This window comes from Callithrix jacchus, chromosome 3 (assembly GCF_049354715.1).
Source record: "Callithrix jacchus isolate 240 chromosome 3, calJac240_pri, whole genome shotgun sequence".
Taxonomy (NCBI): Eukaryota; Metazoa; Chordata; class Mammalia; order Primates; family Cebidae; genus Callithrix; species Callithrix jacchus.
The window spans coordinates 145,939,642-145,958,702 of record NC_133504.1 but is presented as its reverse complement, the minus strand read 5'-3'; the positions used below and the strand labels follow the sequence as shown (position 1 = coordinate 145,958,702).

The window sequence follows — 19,061 nt, the reverse complement described above, 5'->3', positions numbered from 1 at the left end:
TAATAATAATAATAATTACCAAATCCCACTATTGGACTTAGCTCCAGTGTTGTTTTTATTCCCTACTTTTCTTTATTGTTTATTGTTATTTTTATAAAGTTTCCAGGGAATAAAATGTTCTACAAATGGGCTGTCCAACAGAGCTTCCTAGCATTGTGTAAGGGATGGAAATGTTGTAAATCTGCATTAGTCCACAGAGTAGCACTAGCCACATATGGCTACTGAGCACTTGAAATGTGGGTAGTGAAACTGAGGAACCAAAACTGTAATATTATTTTATATTAATTAATTACAATTTGCATTTAAATATCCATTTGTGACTAGTGGCTACCATCTCAGATAGTAAAGCTTTAGAGAGTTTTCTGGGGAGCTACAGATTTTTCCCTTGACTGTTAAACTTGCTTTTTTTTTTTCCTGTTTAGATGAAAATTGTTCTAAAGCTTATGTAGGCACCTCTCTATCTCCTTAATGAAAGAACACTGATCTACTGTTTTTGATGTCTTGACATCAAAACTATGACCAATTTCTGTACTATGCTATAATAAAATGATGACCTACTGAGTTGAAGAGTGATCTTTATATTATTAGTCTTAGACTAACTTTTGTAGTATGTTTATCTGTCTTCTATTCATTCATTTCTTATTGCCAATGTCATTTTTACTCTCAGCAGACCTAATTTGTTTCAGTTTCTCCTATCTCACCACACCCTGAGACTCTAGATTTTTGTTCAAATCTACCACAATTTAGACATGAGATTACCAAATCCTGAGTAACGTGTGTTTGGTGAAAGGATTTTATGGCATGAAATTTTATTACTTGAAGGGTTTCCTTTTTTGTTTTTTAATTCGTTAGTTCTTCATTTTTGGCTCAATTTAGTGATAATATAGTCTTTTCCTCCACAGACAGTCCAGACAGAAGAAAATAAACATGAACAAACAATGGAGACAAAAATAAGTATCGTGTGTTTACAGACATTAAGTCCATCAGCCTAGAAAAGGATTTTATTGGTTCTCATTCAGAAGATACTTACAGAGTGCCTATAACATGCCAAACACTACAACGGGGAAAGGGAACACAATAAGAAAAAAGCAGTATAATAATCTGTTAAGTGCTAAATAAATAACAATAGTAATGGCAGCTACTATTTATTAAACATAGCATTGTTTTAAATGCTATGTATACACTACCTCTTCTATTCCTTTCAATAAATCTCTATAAACTCTACTGTACAGATGAGGAAACAAGGTTACAGATATCCCTAGAATCACAAAGCTCTAAATTATGAACCTAGTACAAAGGAGGTCAAGAGGAAGGAACAGCTAAGTCTTCCCAGGGGAGCCGAGGGAAGGAAAAACTTCTCAAACAAGGAAGTGCTTGATAAGTATTAGCAGGATTCTAGTAAGCAGAGAGGTAAAGGAAAAAAAAAATTGTATTTTACACAGAAAAAGAAATATACACATTGCCACAGCCTAAGCTAAGGGAGGGTACAATATATGTATTAGGGTACTTAAGTAACAGATTCACAAAGATGACTGTTGGAAGATAAAACTGAACAAGGAGGCAAAGGTCTTATCATAGCCTCCCTGGTATGCTGAGTCTGCACATACCCACACATACACATTCCTTATATAATGCATTTTTTCCAAAAGTGATGAAGAGCCATTGAAGACTTTGGAACAGGGAAGTGGTGTGACTAGACAAGGAAATGGGTCACGAAGTTGTGGCCAAAGACCAGGAAAGAGTTGGTCAAAAGTACTAGTGGGTGGGTGGCATAGGGCACTTGGACAAGACATGAGATTTCAGAGAATATCTGAGATGTCTCGTAAAGACATTAAAAGTGGCTTGACCAAGTATTTATTTTCATGTAAAGGTGGTGATTTAGATATCTAAAACTTACAGATTCCATTCCCTAAAAGGCCAAGCCTATAAATTTAAATTCAGAAGTTCCCTATTCTAGGAAAACATATCAACTATGAAAATAAATGAAAGGCAAAGGACCTATAAAAGATCCTCAATACATGTCTGTCACATAGACGAATAAAAGCAAATTTAAAGAGACGAAAAAGACTAGCTTTAGGGAATGACAATAGGAATATGAAGGAAAAAAGGAGTTACAACTATAACTGAAATAGGGTAAAACAGAAGTCAAAAGTTGGTTTCAAAGGAGTAAGCACTGCCAACAGGGAAGATCAAAGGAACAGAATTGAGAAAAAGACTATTAGGTCACCACTATATTGCCCTTCATGTTTTGCTGAACAGTCGTTTCCATCAGGCTTTGTAATCATTCATTTTTGCCCATTTATTCCTCTGTTACCATTATTTAATCTTAAAATTAGTTCTTTCCAAGTTATTAAATGCTATTTTACTTTATAAGGCTATGCATATGAGGTCTTTTTAAGGCAATATTTTCAAAGGACAATACTGATGGTAAAAAAGTTTCATAAATTACATCAATAAAGTTAATCTCAGGCCATTTCTTAAGCAATGAAACATTCTATTCCTTACACTGTGTTCCTTGTTCAAAGACCTCAAATCTAAAGCACATCGACCAAAGGAGGGCATTGAACTTGGTTCCAACATAAAAAATAATTTTCCTTTTACTACTAAATTGCAGAAAATTAAATCATCATAGCTAATTTTTTAAATAAACATTTACAGAACAAGTAGGCTCATTTTAATAAAAAGGTCTATGAAGTAAAACCTTAAAACTAAAAGGCAAAAAAATAAAGAAAAAGAACTACCAAAACATCCAGACCAAAAAACAAAAACGAGAAAACCAAACCAAACAAAAACAGCTTATATAGAAAACTATTTTCAATAACTTAAAATATTTACCTTTTTTATTCTTTTACAAGGACATCTAAGTTTTACCTTCTGGTTGCAATTAAAGGGACATTCACCAGGATGACACATCTCTTTGCATCTATGACCACAAGGAAGCTAAAATAAAATCACAATAAAGCAATTACATACTTACGTTTTGGTCATACTCTTTCCCCACACCCCAGCAATTTTAAGAGTCCATCACACAAAAGGTCAATCAATCTTAGCTAAAGGGCTAATTTGTCAACTATTTTTAGATATAAATTATTTTAATTGCACAGAAATTTTAAATATTCTCCCCAGTGCCACTGCAACAGTATGTCTTACTGCCACCCTTGTATATATAACCTAGTTATAGTCATGTAACTAAGTTCCAGTCAATGGAATATAAGCAAGTCCAGGTGATTCATGCTTCAAATCATTTCAAGAGTGTACTTCCATGTTCTTCTCTTCCCCATGTGCTGGAAATGATGAAAGCTGGAGCAATAATGGAAACCATGTGCCAAAGACAGCAGAGCCGCCAGCTGACTTGGATTCATGGGTGAAGACATGGTGTACAATGACACGCCTACCTTCCCTGTACTGTCATGTGAGAAAAAAAACAAAAAAGAAAACATCTTGTCCTTAAGCCACTGTATATTGTGTTATAACTATTTAGGCCTTTATCCTACAACATTCACCCTTTCCACTACATATTAAAATATATTATTTAGGTAGCCAAAACAACTCAGTAATTGCCATTATATCTCTGTTCCTTGTCTTTAATGATTTACTGTCTTCATATCCCAGTCAAGCATTCAGATGAAATGTTCATGTTCTGTCTACTCAAATCTCATCCACACTTTAAGACATGCCTTAAATTACCACAACAGCCTGATATAAATCTGCCTGTATATAAATAAATAGTAGTAGTTACGTAAGAAATCGATACATTGCTTGTAGTGTCTTGAAATGTTGCGAAAAACAATATTTTTGGTACTTAATATATTTCTATCTCTCCAACCAGAATGTAAATAAAATACACTATTTTTTAGCGGTTAAATGTCAAAGTCAGACTACCTGGAACTGACTCCCAGATTCCCTGTTTACTGTGAGATCTTAGGCAAGTCACCTGGCTTCTCTGTGTTTCAAATGTAAAATTTCACATGTAAAAGAGTATTGGTACTTTATAAAGCTGTTGTGAGGATTAAATGTGTTCAGTACATTTAGTTATTATAACGAAAGTTGTTATTATAAGTTCCTTGAGGGCAATGGTCTCACACAGGCAGTCATCAACTTATGATGGTACAATTTAAACAATTTTTCAGTTTTCCAATGGGTTTCATCAGGACATAAGCCCATTATAAACCGAGGAACATCTGTATTTCTTTGTGTCCCTCATGTCATAATCCCTAACAAAGGTACCTTCCAAACAGTGGAAACCTCAGTAAACATTTAAATTCTCTAATTACTAATCTCTTATGATTCACCAGACTGATCTTTCAAACTACTGATTCCACTCACTTTAAGAAATTTAGAATCATTTTCCATTGTCTTTAGTCTCTTTCTAGTGTACAACTAGGTTTTTTGTTCTTTAATTTTTAGCTGAGATATTCATACTAAAACTAAATTCAGATCACTCACACTGTGCACTTCCACTAATCCAACTATAGGGCAGAGAACTGCTATTAATAGAATGAGTGCCAGGTATTTCTGAACAATTTCAGTTTTTTTTCCCCCCTGTATCTAATATGGGATGCTGAATACTACTTAACAAGCTTGATATTTATCCATTTTCAAATACTTACTTCACAGTGGTTTCAAGCCTCTGTATTGCTTAATGTCACTCTTACCTTCATTCCTGCCAGTGCCTCTAGCTAGACTTCATAAACGTTTGGTATTAGCTCACCACTTATTCTCTCTTTTTCTCAAAATACATCTCTATATCCTCTTTCCTTAATTAATCTCTAAGGTAATCAGTCGTCTTCTCTTAAAAACTAACTAACCATTCCACTTCAAATTTATATTTTTATTATTACATATTTGTATGTATTTATAGGACAGATGTGATATTTAGTTACATACATGGAATGTATAATGATCAAGTCAGGGTATCTGGGGCTATCTGTCATCTTGAGTATGGGTCATTTCTATGTTTTGGGAACATTTGGAGTCCTCTCTTCTAGCTATTTTGAAATATATAATACATTATTGTTAACTATAATCACCCTACTGTGCTATGGAACACGAATTTATTCCTCCTATCTAACCATGTGTTTGTACCCCTTACCCACATCACTTCATCCCCTTCCTCGCATCCTTCTCAGCCTCTGGTATCTAGCATTTAAATCAGTGATTCTATATGAGAAAGTGAATAGGGAAGCTTATCAGATTCAATAAAAGAAGACCTTCTGAAAATATATAGTATTGTCTTTCACTTTAATCAGTGTCCTGTTTTGCTGGGGATTGATGAAAGGTTAAAAATCACTGGTCTTGATGTTATAGCTTTCTGCCTCCTAAAAGACCTCATATTCATCTTCACAATTTCATTGACAACTTCAAAGTCTATCTTTTCTCTGGCTGGGTCTTCTGCCTTCAATAAATGTATCTTTTTTTCTCTAAATCCTTCTTTTGACCCTGCCACCTCAACTAACTACCACATACTGGTAAAAGTTGTAGAAAACATAAACTAGGATGACTGCCTCATTCACTGTAATTCCCCAGTAGCCACAGCCATTGCTATGCTACCTGTTCTACTTCCTTGACTGTGGCTGCCTGTATCAAAAGGAGCCCTTGGATCCATGGGGAGTCTATTAGGCTTTCTCTCTTGGGAACTTGAAGTCTTCTCTCTAAAAACTTAAAACAGCGAGATAGTGGTTTAAGTAGCCATCTCACTGTAAAGTCTCCTTAGGTTGCAGAAATCCTGCCTTTCCCAAAGCGTGGCTGTATAGCCTTTCCTTCAGAATCTGTGAACTGCTCCCCAATGTCTTACAAATATGACCCACAACGTCTTCTCTTTCTCTTTTTTCTTTTCCTTTTTGCCATAAGTAAGCCAAAACTAATTCTCCAACTTGCAACTAGGAAAACTGAAACTCATATAGGAGTACACTGTGCTGGTATCCAACATACATCCCACAGGTAAAGTAACGCCTCTAATCCTGAACGTATTCCAACTCACTGGTGATCAGGTAACGTAAATTAAAATCACAATGAGATTCAAAAAGACTGGCAAAAACAAAAAATGCTGACACACAAAATGTTGGTAGGGATGTGAAACAAGAACTTTCACCAATGGAATGTTGAAAAACTTTCTCATACATTTCCATAACAGGAAACATTACTGATTATAAATTGATACAACCATTTTGGAAATCAATTTGATATTATTAAAGTTGAAATTATACATTCCCTATGGTCCATGCCTACAGAAATCTGTGTACATATGTACCAGGATGCAACAGCAAGAATGTTCACAGCAGTATTTTTTATAACAGCCCCAGCTGGAAATTACTCAAATGTCTACTCACAGTAAAACAAGTAAATTATAGTGTACTCATATGATGGAATCAATGCACTACAGCTACATGCAATTAAAAATGACAAATATATAAGCAAGTCACAAAAGTGCTTGCTTTTAAACTTATAACATTGGCAAACAATCAATACTGTTTGCAAATGTACATACTGGTAGTAAAAACTGTAAATAAAAGGAAAGGATTATTATAAAAGGTCAATGGTGGTTAACATACAGGATAGAGGAGGGGAGCTACAGTCAAACAGAGACCTTGGTAGATTTCTGGTATGCTAGCATTAATTGATTTTTTGAACTGGGTAGTGTTAACGTGGTATTCACCTTTTAACTGTTAAACTATACATATTTATGTTATGTACTTTAAAGTATATATGTGATATTTCATTGCTTAAAAAAATTAACTCACAGGACCATTTTTCTGTTAGATGTGCAAGTAAGTGTATGTTATCTCAAAAACCAGGTTATATTTGGAAAAAACTGAAAAGTAGTTAAAAAGAAAGCTGACTTGAATGCATAAAACAATGGTTATCTTTATTCACAGCAAAATACAGAGGTCTTTCTAAAATATCCAACCGTGGTATTCACTGAAACAGGAGATGTATTACCCTTCCCACTCAAAGTGAGATAGCTTTTTTCTACTCTACTCAGCCCTCAACATCATTCTGCTAGAACTTCAGTAAGTCATACCAAATGGTTTACTGACAACACTGTCTGCATTAAAATGTTCCACTTTAATCTCAATAATAGGAAAAGCCTTCTTTCAAAAGAACTAAGAAAAGCTTGCAGAACAATATTGTTTGTAGATAAATACCCAAGCATAATCACCATAGCTACCACATATATAGTACTTACCATTAACCAAGTTGGTTGCATGTATTACCTCACTTAATACTCCACTCTGAAGTATTATTGGTGTCTCATTTTATATATCAAGTGCAGTTACAGAGAAGTTAAATAATTTTCCCAAGTAAAAAGTAGAAAAGTTTGCATGGGAATGAGAAAACCAAGATCAGAAATAATTTTAAAAAGCAGAAATACCATATGATCTCACTTATATGTGAAATATAAAAAAGTTGAACTCATAAAAGTGAAAGAGCATGTAATCCCAGCACTTTGGGAGGCCGAGGCGGGTGGATCACGAGGTCAAGAGATCAAGACCATCTGGCCAACATGGTAAAACCCCGTCTCTACTAAAAATACAAAAAATTAGCTGGGCATGGTGGCGTGTGCCTGTAATCCCAGTTACCCAGGAGGCTGAGGCAGGAGAATTGTCTGAACCCAGGAGGCGGAGGTTGCGGTGAGCCGAGATCGTGCCATTACATTCCAGCCTGGTTAACAAGAGCAAAACTCCATCTCAAAAAAAAAAGTGAAATAGCATAATGGTAGTTGCCAGTGGCTGGAGGACAGAAAGGAACTGGGGAAACGTTGGTCAAACTATACAACATTTCAGTTAGATATGAGGGATAAAATCAAAAGATCTATTGGACAAAATGGTGACTATAGTTAATAACATATATTGTATTCTTAAAAATTGCTCAGAGAGATTTTAAGTGTTCTCATCATTAAAAAATGCATAATTAACTTAGCCATTCCACAACATGTACATATTTTAAAATATGTTGTCTGTGATAAATATAGAAAATTGTATCAATTAAAAACTTCAAACAATTTTTCAAAATAAAATAACTGAAGCCCCAGACCATGTAATAAAATAAAACTTCCATTTTGTTCCTCTTTACATCTCTTTTATAGAAGAGCGGAAATGCATATGTGGGGCATGGCTTAAAGGTATGTTATTAAAGGCATCCTTATGTTTTCATTTAGATAAATTCAAACCTGATTAAATAATCCATAGAGTGTATATCAGAGACACAGTGGAGCTGGAAGGATATGCTTATGCCTATCCTTCACGCCCACAATTCATTCTTTTATTCACATTCAATAAATATTTACCAGCAGCTTAATGTATACAGCCTGTAAACCAGGCACTGGATACAAAGACAAATATGATATAGTCCCCTGCCCATAACAATCTACAGTAAGGAAAAGAAAGGAGAACATAAGTAGGAGTTTATTAGCACATCAGAATTTACCAGAATCCCATACCTTAACTAAAGTACAAAGATTCAAAGTGATATACTTCTTGGCTTATTCTAATTATGACCTCATTCTGTAGCTCACTGGTTCTCAATGTGTACTCTTGGACCAACAGTATCATTATTACTTTAGAGCTTACTATTTAATAGAAATGCAAATCTTGGGCCCCACTCCAGGCCTACAAAATCAGAAACTCTAGAGGAAGGCCCAGCAATCTGTGTTTTGTTTTGTTTTGTTTTGAGAAAGTGTTTCGCTCTTGTTGCCCAAGCTGGAGTACAGTGGAGCGATCTCAGCTCACTGCAACTTCTGCCTCCCGGGTTCAAGCGATTCTCCTGCCTCGGCCTCCCGAGTAGCTGAGATTACAGGCACACGCCACCATGCCTGGCTTTCTTTTTTTTTTGTATTTTTAGTAGAAATGGGGTTTCACCATGTTAGCCAGGCTGGTCTCGAACTCCCAACCCCAGGTGATCCTCAATTTCCCAAAGTGCTGGGATTACAGGCATGAGCCACGGCACCCGGCCCAGCAATCTCTGTTTTAACAAACGCTTAAAGTGATTCTGATGAATCTCAAAGCATTAGAATTACTGTTATGGCATAACCAAAGTCAAGAGACCATAAATGAACATGAGTTCTACTAGACACATTGAAATTCACCTGTCTACTCTTAGATTGTCCCAAACTATAATGGCCATTTGGATTGCTCCCAGGCTACAGATATATTTTTCAAGAAAGCCCAAGGATTTCCTGGTAATACCAGGGGCTCCAGAAGGACCTAGAATCCAAAATCATGAAAATGACCCATCTAGTCCCACCAAAAGTCATAGCATCACAACTTATTCACAGCTAAGGCAATTCTAAGTTACAAATTAGCAACACCTGAATTAAATTACCATATTTCTACGTAAACCATACCACGTTACTGAGTAAGATTAAAAATAAAACATTACCGACTACTTATTACCTGGAATCTGAATTGGGATAAGATAAAATTTATTTTAACAAGGGAAGTGCAAGATTTGAATAATTCAAAAAAATTAAATTTGAAATATCCCATGCCCTAGTTTCACTTATATAATAAAAGACAGGGTTATTAGGATAATCAATTATTACTGCAAATGGCCTGTCTTCTTATAATCTTACATAAATTTAAAAACTCTCCATTTCTAACAGATCTTAAAATAAATAAATCCATAAAAAGTCGCCCAAAGCCTTAAAGGAAAATATTTAAAAGGTATATAATGTATTGATTCCTGTTTTATACTTAATCAAAGACTGATTATGATATTTAAGACTTAGTTGTCATCAGACTCTATATAAGGTGAGAAACAGGTAAGTACATAAAGACAATTTAAAGAAAAAAGGTACTACATAGTAATCTGTAAGTCAAAAGGATTCCTTTTTAAGTATCTACTCAAATGAAGTAATATTAACTGTCCCACTCCCAAATCCAAAAGTGCATCTTCCCTTTCGGACTGACCAAATGTACATGGACTGCTTTGGCTTCTCAAATTATTATCAGGATAAATCACTAGTGAGTTTCCTTTCCTTTTTACTTTGCACAGTTTTTTCTAACTACCTTTTGATAGTTTTAGTTTCAATAAAATGCTTATACAAGCACCAGAATCTTTAAAAACACAATTTTATAGGTGAATGCTTTATATTAATTAATATAGTAGTGAATTTGAAATATTCAATATCTTAACAGTACCAACACAAAAATGTACAGAGGTATCTTCTATATCACCATCTTCATAATGCTGTGGATATGACTACCTATCCTCGCACATTATCCCACCACAGATACATAAACATGCACATGCATACACACATGCAACCCTATTTTTAAAAATATCCTACTATGAATTTACTGTCTAACTGCCAGGACCCACATCATTCTTGACCTACTTTAAGTATGAATCACATTTTGAGAGATAAGCGTAGGTCAATGTTTTATAGTGTGTAAGTTATCTTTAAAATTGCTTTAAATAAAAAAAAAATCTTCAAAGGGTCATTCCAGGTCCTAACATCACCAAATTTATAAAGTGAGATGCATCTACCCTAACCATATGTCTTAAGTTTCTATTAAAAATGATACACCAGAGATGACCTGAAATAATTTGATGGAACAAGAAAAAAGAAAATCCAAGAGAAACAATGCCCAAGAAATATAATTTAAAAGGTTCTACTAAAGCTTACCTCTTTAGGGCACTGATTTTTGCAACAACTGAGGAGGTTCTTTTCATTTACATCAGCTGTGGTTATTTTTCTAAAAATAAGAAAGTTGATGACATTCAAACAAAAATCATTTTATAGTGTAATTTTTCTAAAAATAACTCATGATTTCAAACATATCCATAAAATTATTTTTTTTCCTAGGAAATATTTTAATTATTTCTCTCTCTGTAACAATTATCTTCAAATTACTTATCTGTTCTGATAACTCAAATCATCCAGCCCTTTACTACTAAAAGTCAAATGCCAAACGTGTAATTGCTGTAAGTACAAAACACACACAAAATATCATCTGTGCCTGGCCTCTCTTTAATAGTTTCTGTAACTATCTTTCCCTATAGATTTATCATTATAATTCATAATTACAATAGTTCTCAATGCCCCTACATAAATAATTTTAAAATTAGTTATTTAATATGTTCAAATTGAGAAACTTAGGCTATTCGGAGAAATATAATTAACTTACTTAAAAAGCTTGGGTAAGCTATTAATATTAGAAATTAATACACTTTAGCCAAGGTACAGTGGCTACAGCCTGTAATCCCAGCACTTTAGGAGACTAAGGCAGGTGGATCACTTGAGGCTGAAAGTTCAAGACCAGCCTGGCCAAATGGCAAAAGCCCATCTCCACTAAAAATACAATAATTAGCCAGGTGTGGTGGTGCACACCTGTAATACCAGCTACTCAGGAGGCTGAAGCATGAGAATCACTTGAACACAGGAAGCAGAGGTTGCAGTGAATCAAGATTGTGACACTGCACTCCAGCCTGGGTGACCGAGTGAGACTCTGTCTCAAAAAAATAAAATAAAATAAAATAAAAATTCATTTTAGATCTGATTGTTTTAGAACAAAAATGCTTTTATAGCTCAGTGAATAATTCAGAAAAAAAGTCACAAACACCAAGGAATAAATCTACTTTCCAATAGACACTGCCTAAGTCAGTAACTAGTGACAATTTAATCATATGCATCTCACCTTTCTCTTTCCCATTACTTTTTTCTCCTTTCCTTTATTCTGTATCTTCTTGCTTTTCCTATTCTTGCATTCACCAGACACAATTGCCAAAATATACCATAAAATTAGTCTTCTTAAATGTTAATTAAAACTATTATCTAAATATTCATATTAAATTAGCTCTAAATATGCTCTAAGATATTTCTTGGCCAAGTTTCACTTAATGCCACAAAGTTTTTATGCTGACTCTATTAAACACTATTGTATTTTTAAGATTCTTACAAGTAGAATGTTCACCTCTGAACTTGTTAATATTATTTTGTTTCTGTTACTTTGTAATTAGGAATAAATTAACTTTTCAGGGTCTATATCTTTTATATCCAAATTCAATTCCAGAAGAAATAAACATGAAGCAGAAAAAGACTATAGCATAGTAATATATACATATTGGCTTTCATCCATGGTTCTTGGCTCATCACTCCCCAAGGCAGGCCATTAAAACTAAAAATATTATCTTCTTCCACCTTTCTGTCTTGAGCAGGCCATAAAGAAATTCTGACCTACCTTGTCTGATCGTAGGTCATAAGACCCCATTTCAGAAGGGGTCCTGTCCCATACTCTGGAAGAAGAAATGCTGTACAGAGAGGCCAAAAAGAACTGAAACAGACAGGCCTTGCTGGGTTTCCTCACTCAGTCTATTATTATTAGATCATACCCTCTGTCTGGTCACTTCTACATGAGTGTCCGTACTTCAATCATGCCTACCCAATGAATTCTCCATAAAGGCCCAAGAAGAAAGGGTACAAAAACTTATGAACAGCTCAACACAGAGGTTCCTGGAGGTGGTATTCCATGCAAATGATGGGGTAGGGGTAGGAACGGAATCACTATGCCCCTTATTTCATACCTCACCCTATGTATTTTCTCATTGATATACTTTGCGATATCCTTATAATAAACCAATAAACATAAATTTTTCTCTGAGATCTGTAAGACACTCTAGCAAATTAATCAACCAAAGAGGGGGCCATGTGAACCTAAACTTGAAGGCGGCCAGTCAGAAATTCCAATGGCCTGAATTTGAGACTGGTGTCTGAAGGGGAGGCAGTCTTGTGGGACTGAACCTCGACCTACAGGATCTGACACCTTCTCCAGGTTCTCAGAACTGAATTAGAGGACACCCAGCTGGTGCTTGCTATAGAACTGATTGCTTGCTTATTGGCTGGAAGAAACTCCAAAACACTTGGTCACAAAAGTCTTTTGTGTTGATTATTGTGGTGTAAGAGCAGAGGAAAACCAGTTTGTGTTTTTTATTTCCACACAGAAGGAAAAGATTACTTAAATAATTCACTGAATTGAAAGCAAACTAAATTATTAGAATTGATTAACAGAATTCTATATTAAAAAATACACTTTAATAAGTATTTAAGGAAAAAAAATCTGTAGTGCTGAGGTAATGGAAGCCACCACAATACAAATATATCCACATATCTCCCTCAAAAAACATAGAGCGGCCAGGCGTGGTGGCTCAAGCCTGTAATCCCAGCACTTTGGGAGGCCGAGGCGGGTGGATCACGAGGTCGGCAGATCGAGACCATCCTGGTCAACATGGTGAAACCCCGTCTCTACTAAAAATTACAAAAAATTAGCTGGGCACGGTGGCGTGTGCCTGTAATCCCAGCTACTCAGGAGGCTGAGGCAAGAGAATTGCCTGAACCCAGGGGGCAGAGGTTGCGGTGAGCCGAGATCGCGCCATTGCACTCCAGCCTGGGTAACAAGAGTGAAACTCCGTCTCAAAAAAAAAAAAATATATATATATATATATATATATGGCTCATTAATAACAAATAAAATGACTAAATCCCATGACTACAGCACAACTAGAAGATACAAATTTCTACAAACTTCAAATTGCCTACAACTAGAAAAAAAAAATTCCTGATAGAGCTATTTGTCAAGCTCCCAATGCAAGTATTTTGATAGAGCTAGTGGAAATCTGAAAAAAAAAAGAAAAAAAAAAAACTGAATGGAAAAGAGAAGCTGAGCTAAAATCACAACAGAAAAAGGTCTCCCTAAGTATGAAAATACTGAAAATATCCTGGTAGACCACAGCACTAACTGAAGGGAATAGACTTTAAAAAGTACACAAGGCTGAGTAGAGTGGCGCGCACCTGTAATCCCAGCACTCTGGGAGGCCAAGGAGGGTGAACCGCCTGAGCCCAGGAGTTAAGACCAGCCTGGGCAACATGGTGAAACCCTGTCTCTATTAAAAAAACACCAAAATTGGCCGGGTGCGGTGGCTCACACCTGTAATCCCAGCACTTTGGGAGGCCGAGGCGGGTGGATCACGAGGTCAAGAGATCGAGACCATCCTGGTCAACATGGTGAAACCCCATCTCTACTAAAAATACAAAAAATTAGCTGGGCATGGTGGCGCGTGCCTGTAATCCCAGCTACTCAGGAGGCTGAGGCAGGAGAATTGCCTGAGCCCAGGAGGCAGAGGTTGCAGTGAGCCGAGATCGCGCCATTGCACTCCAGCCTGGGTAACAAGAGCGAAATTCCATCTTCAAAAAAAAAAAAAAAACACCACCAAAATTAAGCTGGTGTGGCAGTGTGCACCTATAGTCCCAGCTACCAGGAAAGCTGAGGTGGGAAGATCACCTGAGCCTGGGAGGTCAAGGCTGCAGTGAGCCATGAGTGTGCCACTGCATCCAGACTGGGAGACAGAGAGACACCTTGTCTCAAAATAAAAAAATGAAAAAAGTACACAAGATTCAAGTAGCCAATCTTGGAAAGACAGCACTCTAGGAAAAAGGAAAAGGCAGATTTTAGACTTTGGAGACATGGCAAAAGAAGAAGGGAAATTCAGGATCTTACAAGACCAAAGAAAACAAAAGTAAAATAAGGACACATAACTCCTCTCCCTCACCCCAGCACCACCCTAAACACCAACCATTTAAAACATTGTATTTTCCCATCTGACAAGAGTGATCATCAGCTAGAAATCTTATACTAAGCTCTGTCCAAAACAACATAAAAAGATGTAATTTACATCTGCAATAAACTACTATAGAAAATAACCAGAACATGATACCTAAAGCCTTTTAGTTGATGAAAATTCCCTCCTATATCTCTCACCCAAAAAAAGAATTACAAAGAAGAAAACTGAAACATAATATTCCAAACTGAATATATGAACCACCACCTGTACAGAGAAGTGTTAACCTAGCAGACCTGACTGCTATCTTTTGAAAGACCTCCTTATAAGGCTAGCCTCTGGCTGGTGCTTGGGAATTTGGATTTCAAGAACGTTCCCACCACTCACAGAACTGATAAGAACAGCTGACTATGTCTAAACTGTAGAAATCAAATGGTTCATGCTGAACAGTTGCGTTCCCTCTGAGTGGTCTGAACTTTGGTATGTGCCAGGTGAGGCTGCCTATGTAAACTTCCCCCAATATAAACCTCTGGATGCTCAGTCTCTAATGAACTTCACTGGTTAGAAACATTTTACAAGTGTTGTCACAACTCAGTGCTGGGGGAATTAAGCACATCCATGTGACTCCACCAGGAGGAGACTCTAGACGCTTGTGACTAGAGTCTCCTCCCGGTGACCCTTCACCTCATCTACCTTTTCCCTTTGCTGACTGTGCCTTCTGCCCTTTTGCTGTAATAACTCATAGCTGTAGGTATAACTATATGCTGAGTGCCGGGAGTCCTAGCAAATTACCCAATATGAGCATGGTATAGGGCCCTTCAATACATTACCACCTTAAGTCAGAAAAGCAAAACCTAAGAACATAATGGAGAAGAAAAAAGAAAAAGAAATGGACAAAGATTGACTGAATTCAGGAAAAAAAATTAAGATAAAATTACGTCAGAAACGGCCGGGCGCGGTGGCTCAAGCCTGTAATCCCAGCACTTTGGGAGGCCAAGGCGGGTGGATCACCAGGTCAAGATATCAAGACCATCCTGGTCAACATGGTGAAACCTGTCTCTACTAAAAATACAAAAAATCAGCTGGGCATGGTGGCGAGTGCCTGTAATCCCAGCTACTCGGGAGGCTGAGGCAGGAGAATTGCCTGAACCCAGGAGGCGGAGGTTGCGGTGAGCCGAGATCGCGCCATTGCACTCCAGCCTGGGTAACAAGAGGGAAACTCCATCTCGAAAAAAAAAAAAAAATTACGTCAGAAATTAAAACTAAATTACAAAGTGCTCATGGAAGAACATATTTACAGAAGAACATACTTGAATCAAAATGTAATAAGGGTTCCTGAAATGAGACAGCAAAACAACCTAGATGATAAAAATGAGTTTTAGAAACAAGATGTCAAAGAAGTAAGTGATTGAAATGGGAGACAGAAGAAGAAAATCCAACACACATACAATTGGTAGCACTAAAAAACAAAAACAAAATTAATGAAATAGAACTGGTATTTGAAATTGTAATCCAGGAAAATAAAAATACTGAACTTATATGTTGAAAGGGGTCATCGGGTACCTGGAAAAATTTATCAAAAATTATTAACTCTGAGTCATACCTTAATATAAAACATTAGATTTTAAAGATAGAGGAGAAAAACGAAGGAGAAAGAAACAACTTTAAGGAGTCCCAGGCAAAAAAGATCAATTAACTCATAAGGAAAAGACAGTCTGGCATCAAATTTCTCAAAAGTAAAATATAAATGAAAGTAGCATAGAGCAGCATTTCCAAGAAAGTCTAGGAAACAACACACAAATAAAAGACTTTTTTACACAATTATAAATGCTATAGCAAAACATTCTTAAACATGCAAGGGAATGTTTAAGAATTAAGCATTCAGGGAAAACTATACCCACAAGCTCTCTTGGGGAATCTACTAGAGGATGCACTTCATTCAAAGAAGAGAAGTTTACAAAATTTCAGAAAAAAACTGATGGTTAAAATTTAAAATTGAAAATCTAAGAAAAAAAGGTGGGAATGAAAGTAGAATAATATATAAATGTTGTATGTTCTGAAAAAGAATAAAGCAACTAAACAATTAGAGGAGAAGGAAAGAAGAAAAAGACAAATAAAATAAACTCACTGGCTGTCAGTCAGTCTTAAATGAGAACCAGGTGATAAAATTAAAAGCTGACAAACCAGTTAGTAAAAGATGAAAGAAACAAGGGTCTAAAGACATTAAAAAGGTACAAATACAAAAATAATCAACCACTAAAAAATAAATAAATAAACCTTACTAAATAGGAAAAAGTTTTAAATAAGAGCAATGAAAACAAATCAGATAAAGAAAAAGTGACATAACACAAACAGTAATCATAAAGCAATAACTCAGAGCTAAACCAAAGAGATTAATGATGTTAAAAGTTGTTAACGGACTTAACTTACCTATTAAAGTGAAAAAGGGGATGCATAAGAATTTAAGCCAAAGGTATTAAATGTAACAAAGGATACCTTTTAATGCCGGAAGCCATAATTATTAAAAACTGTACGACATATAACAGCTTAATCATCTTTACAAGCAAAAAACTACAGCAGTTGCAAAGAGATACAGAAACCCACTAATAGACTAGGCATGATGGCTCATGCCTATAATCCCAACATTTTAAGAAGCTGAGGCAGGAGGATCTCTTGAGCCCAGATGTTTTGAGACCAGCCTGGGCAACGTAGCAAGAGCACATCTCTACAAAAAAATTATTTAAAATTAGCCAGATGTGTTGGTATGTGCCTGTGGCCCCAGCTACATAGGAGGCTGAGGTGGGAGGATCACTTGAGCCCAGAAGTTAGTGAGCCATGACCATACTACTGTACTTTAGCCTGACCAGTAGAGTGAGACTATGTATCAAAAAACAAAAACAAAAAGAAATACACTAATAATAATGGAATTTTAATAACGTATTTTCACTATAAGACAAAGCTACTGTATTAAAAAATGATATATACACACATCCCAAATCTTATATCCTGATTATTAAGAGATTACATCTTCTAAAGCACATAGAATATTCACAAAAATTGATCACTTTATTTTATAAAGGAAGCACTGTTATTTTGTAATAAACTAGAAAAATATTACAAACACATGCTCTGATCACAATGCAATAAAACTAGATCTTCTATTTTAAAACTCTTGAGTACAGGAGGAAATATAATGTAAAAACAGAAACTCTCAAATATAAAGAAAGTAGTATACATATGAATATAGGGAATATTCCTAAACCAATAATTAAATAATCCACAAGCTTTAAGTACATCTATGATAAAAATGAAAGCATGAAAATAAATGAATGAAATTCCCAATTCTTTTTTAAAAAATTTAGAAATTTCTTTTTAAAGGAAATAACAGTATTTTTAAAGGAAACAGTAAAATAAGAGCAGAAAAAATGTGGTAAAGAATAAAAGAACAGTCAATCCAGTTAATCAAAATCCTGGGTTTTTAAAATAAAAAATTTACTACCTAACAAGAAAGAGGAAGAAAGCAAAAATATTCAAAATAAGAATGACAAAGCAGAAATCATAAAACAACAACAAAGTTTTAATTACAGTAAGCAAATACTTTATAAACTTTTACATAAATAAATTTGAAAAACCTAGATTAAATAGATCATTTCTAAGGAAAATAGTTTTCAAAAAAATGACCTCATAAGAGAGACAAATTTTCCTTAGAAAAAAATAGAGGAAGTTATCAAAAAAAAAAAAACACACACATGCCAGGTCCAGATGGTTTCATAGAGGAATTCCATAAAACCCTCAATGATACTACATGAAGTATTCTAAAGCATAGAAAACCGAGTAAGTAGCCAAGTTATATAAAACAAACATAACGTTGACACTCCAATTTGATAAACAGTACATAATTTAAAAACTATAGACGAATACAATTTATAAATATTTTTAAATGCTAAATAAAATATTAGCAGATTAAAATCAACAGAGCTAAGAATTAAAATGGTATGATTATCTCCATAGATGCTAAAATATCATTAGGCAAATTCAGCATCCAATCCTGATTTAAATATACACATACACTCAAGAAAACAGAAATTGCTGAGTACTCTCCAACATGGTGATAAAGCCAACATCTTATGCAATGTAGAAATACAGGAAGTAATTACTCTAAAGAAACAAACAAAGCAGGGCCAATGCTATCCAACACTGGACTAGAGATGTTAACCAATGATAAGAGATAAGAGAAATCAATTATGAGGCAAAAGTATTGTAAAGACAAGATATAATTACATTAAAAAGTGGCTGCAGGGCAAAAAAAAAAAAAAAAGAAAAGAAAAGGAAAAACCCAAAAAAATGACAACCCATAAGCTGGCTCAAAAGACAACAAAGAGGCAGAAGATGTTTGCAGTATATATCATACTTAAATGGTTAATATCCCTAACACATAAAGAACTATTTAAAAACCCAGGAAATTAAGCGGGAAAGAAAGACCAACACCCCAAGGAAAAAAAATA

The 19,061-nt window shown here is 35.3% G+C and overlaps 1 protein-coding gene across 4 annotated transcripts in view; it reads right to left on the bottom strand.

The window, feature by feature from the left end:
- Positions 1–19,061, bottom strand: part of NFXL1 (nuclear transcription factor, X-box binding like 1) — a 68,044-nt gene that overhangs the window by 4,994 nt on the left and 43,989 nt on the right. For 3 of the 4 annotated variants that reach the window (XM_035293745.2, XM_035293744.2, XM_035293746.2), the window contains exons 19-20: positions 10,628–10,697; positions 2,836–2,940 (exon numbers count right to left, since the gene is read on the bottom strand). In XM_035293745.2, the coding sequence (XP_035149636.1) occupies positions 2,836–2,940; positions 10,628–10,697 (175 nt within the window). The remainder of the gene's footprint in view (positions 1–2,835; positions 2,941–10,627; positions 10,698–19,061) is intronic. The other variant, XR_013533128.1, reaches the window with a different exon arrangement.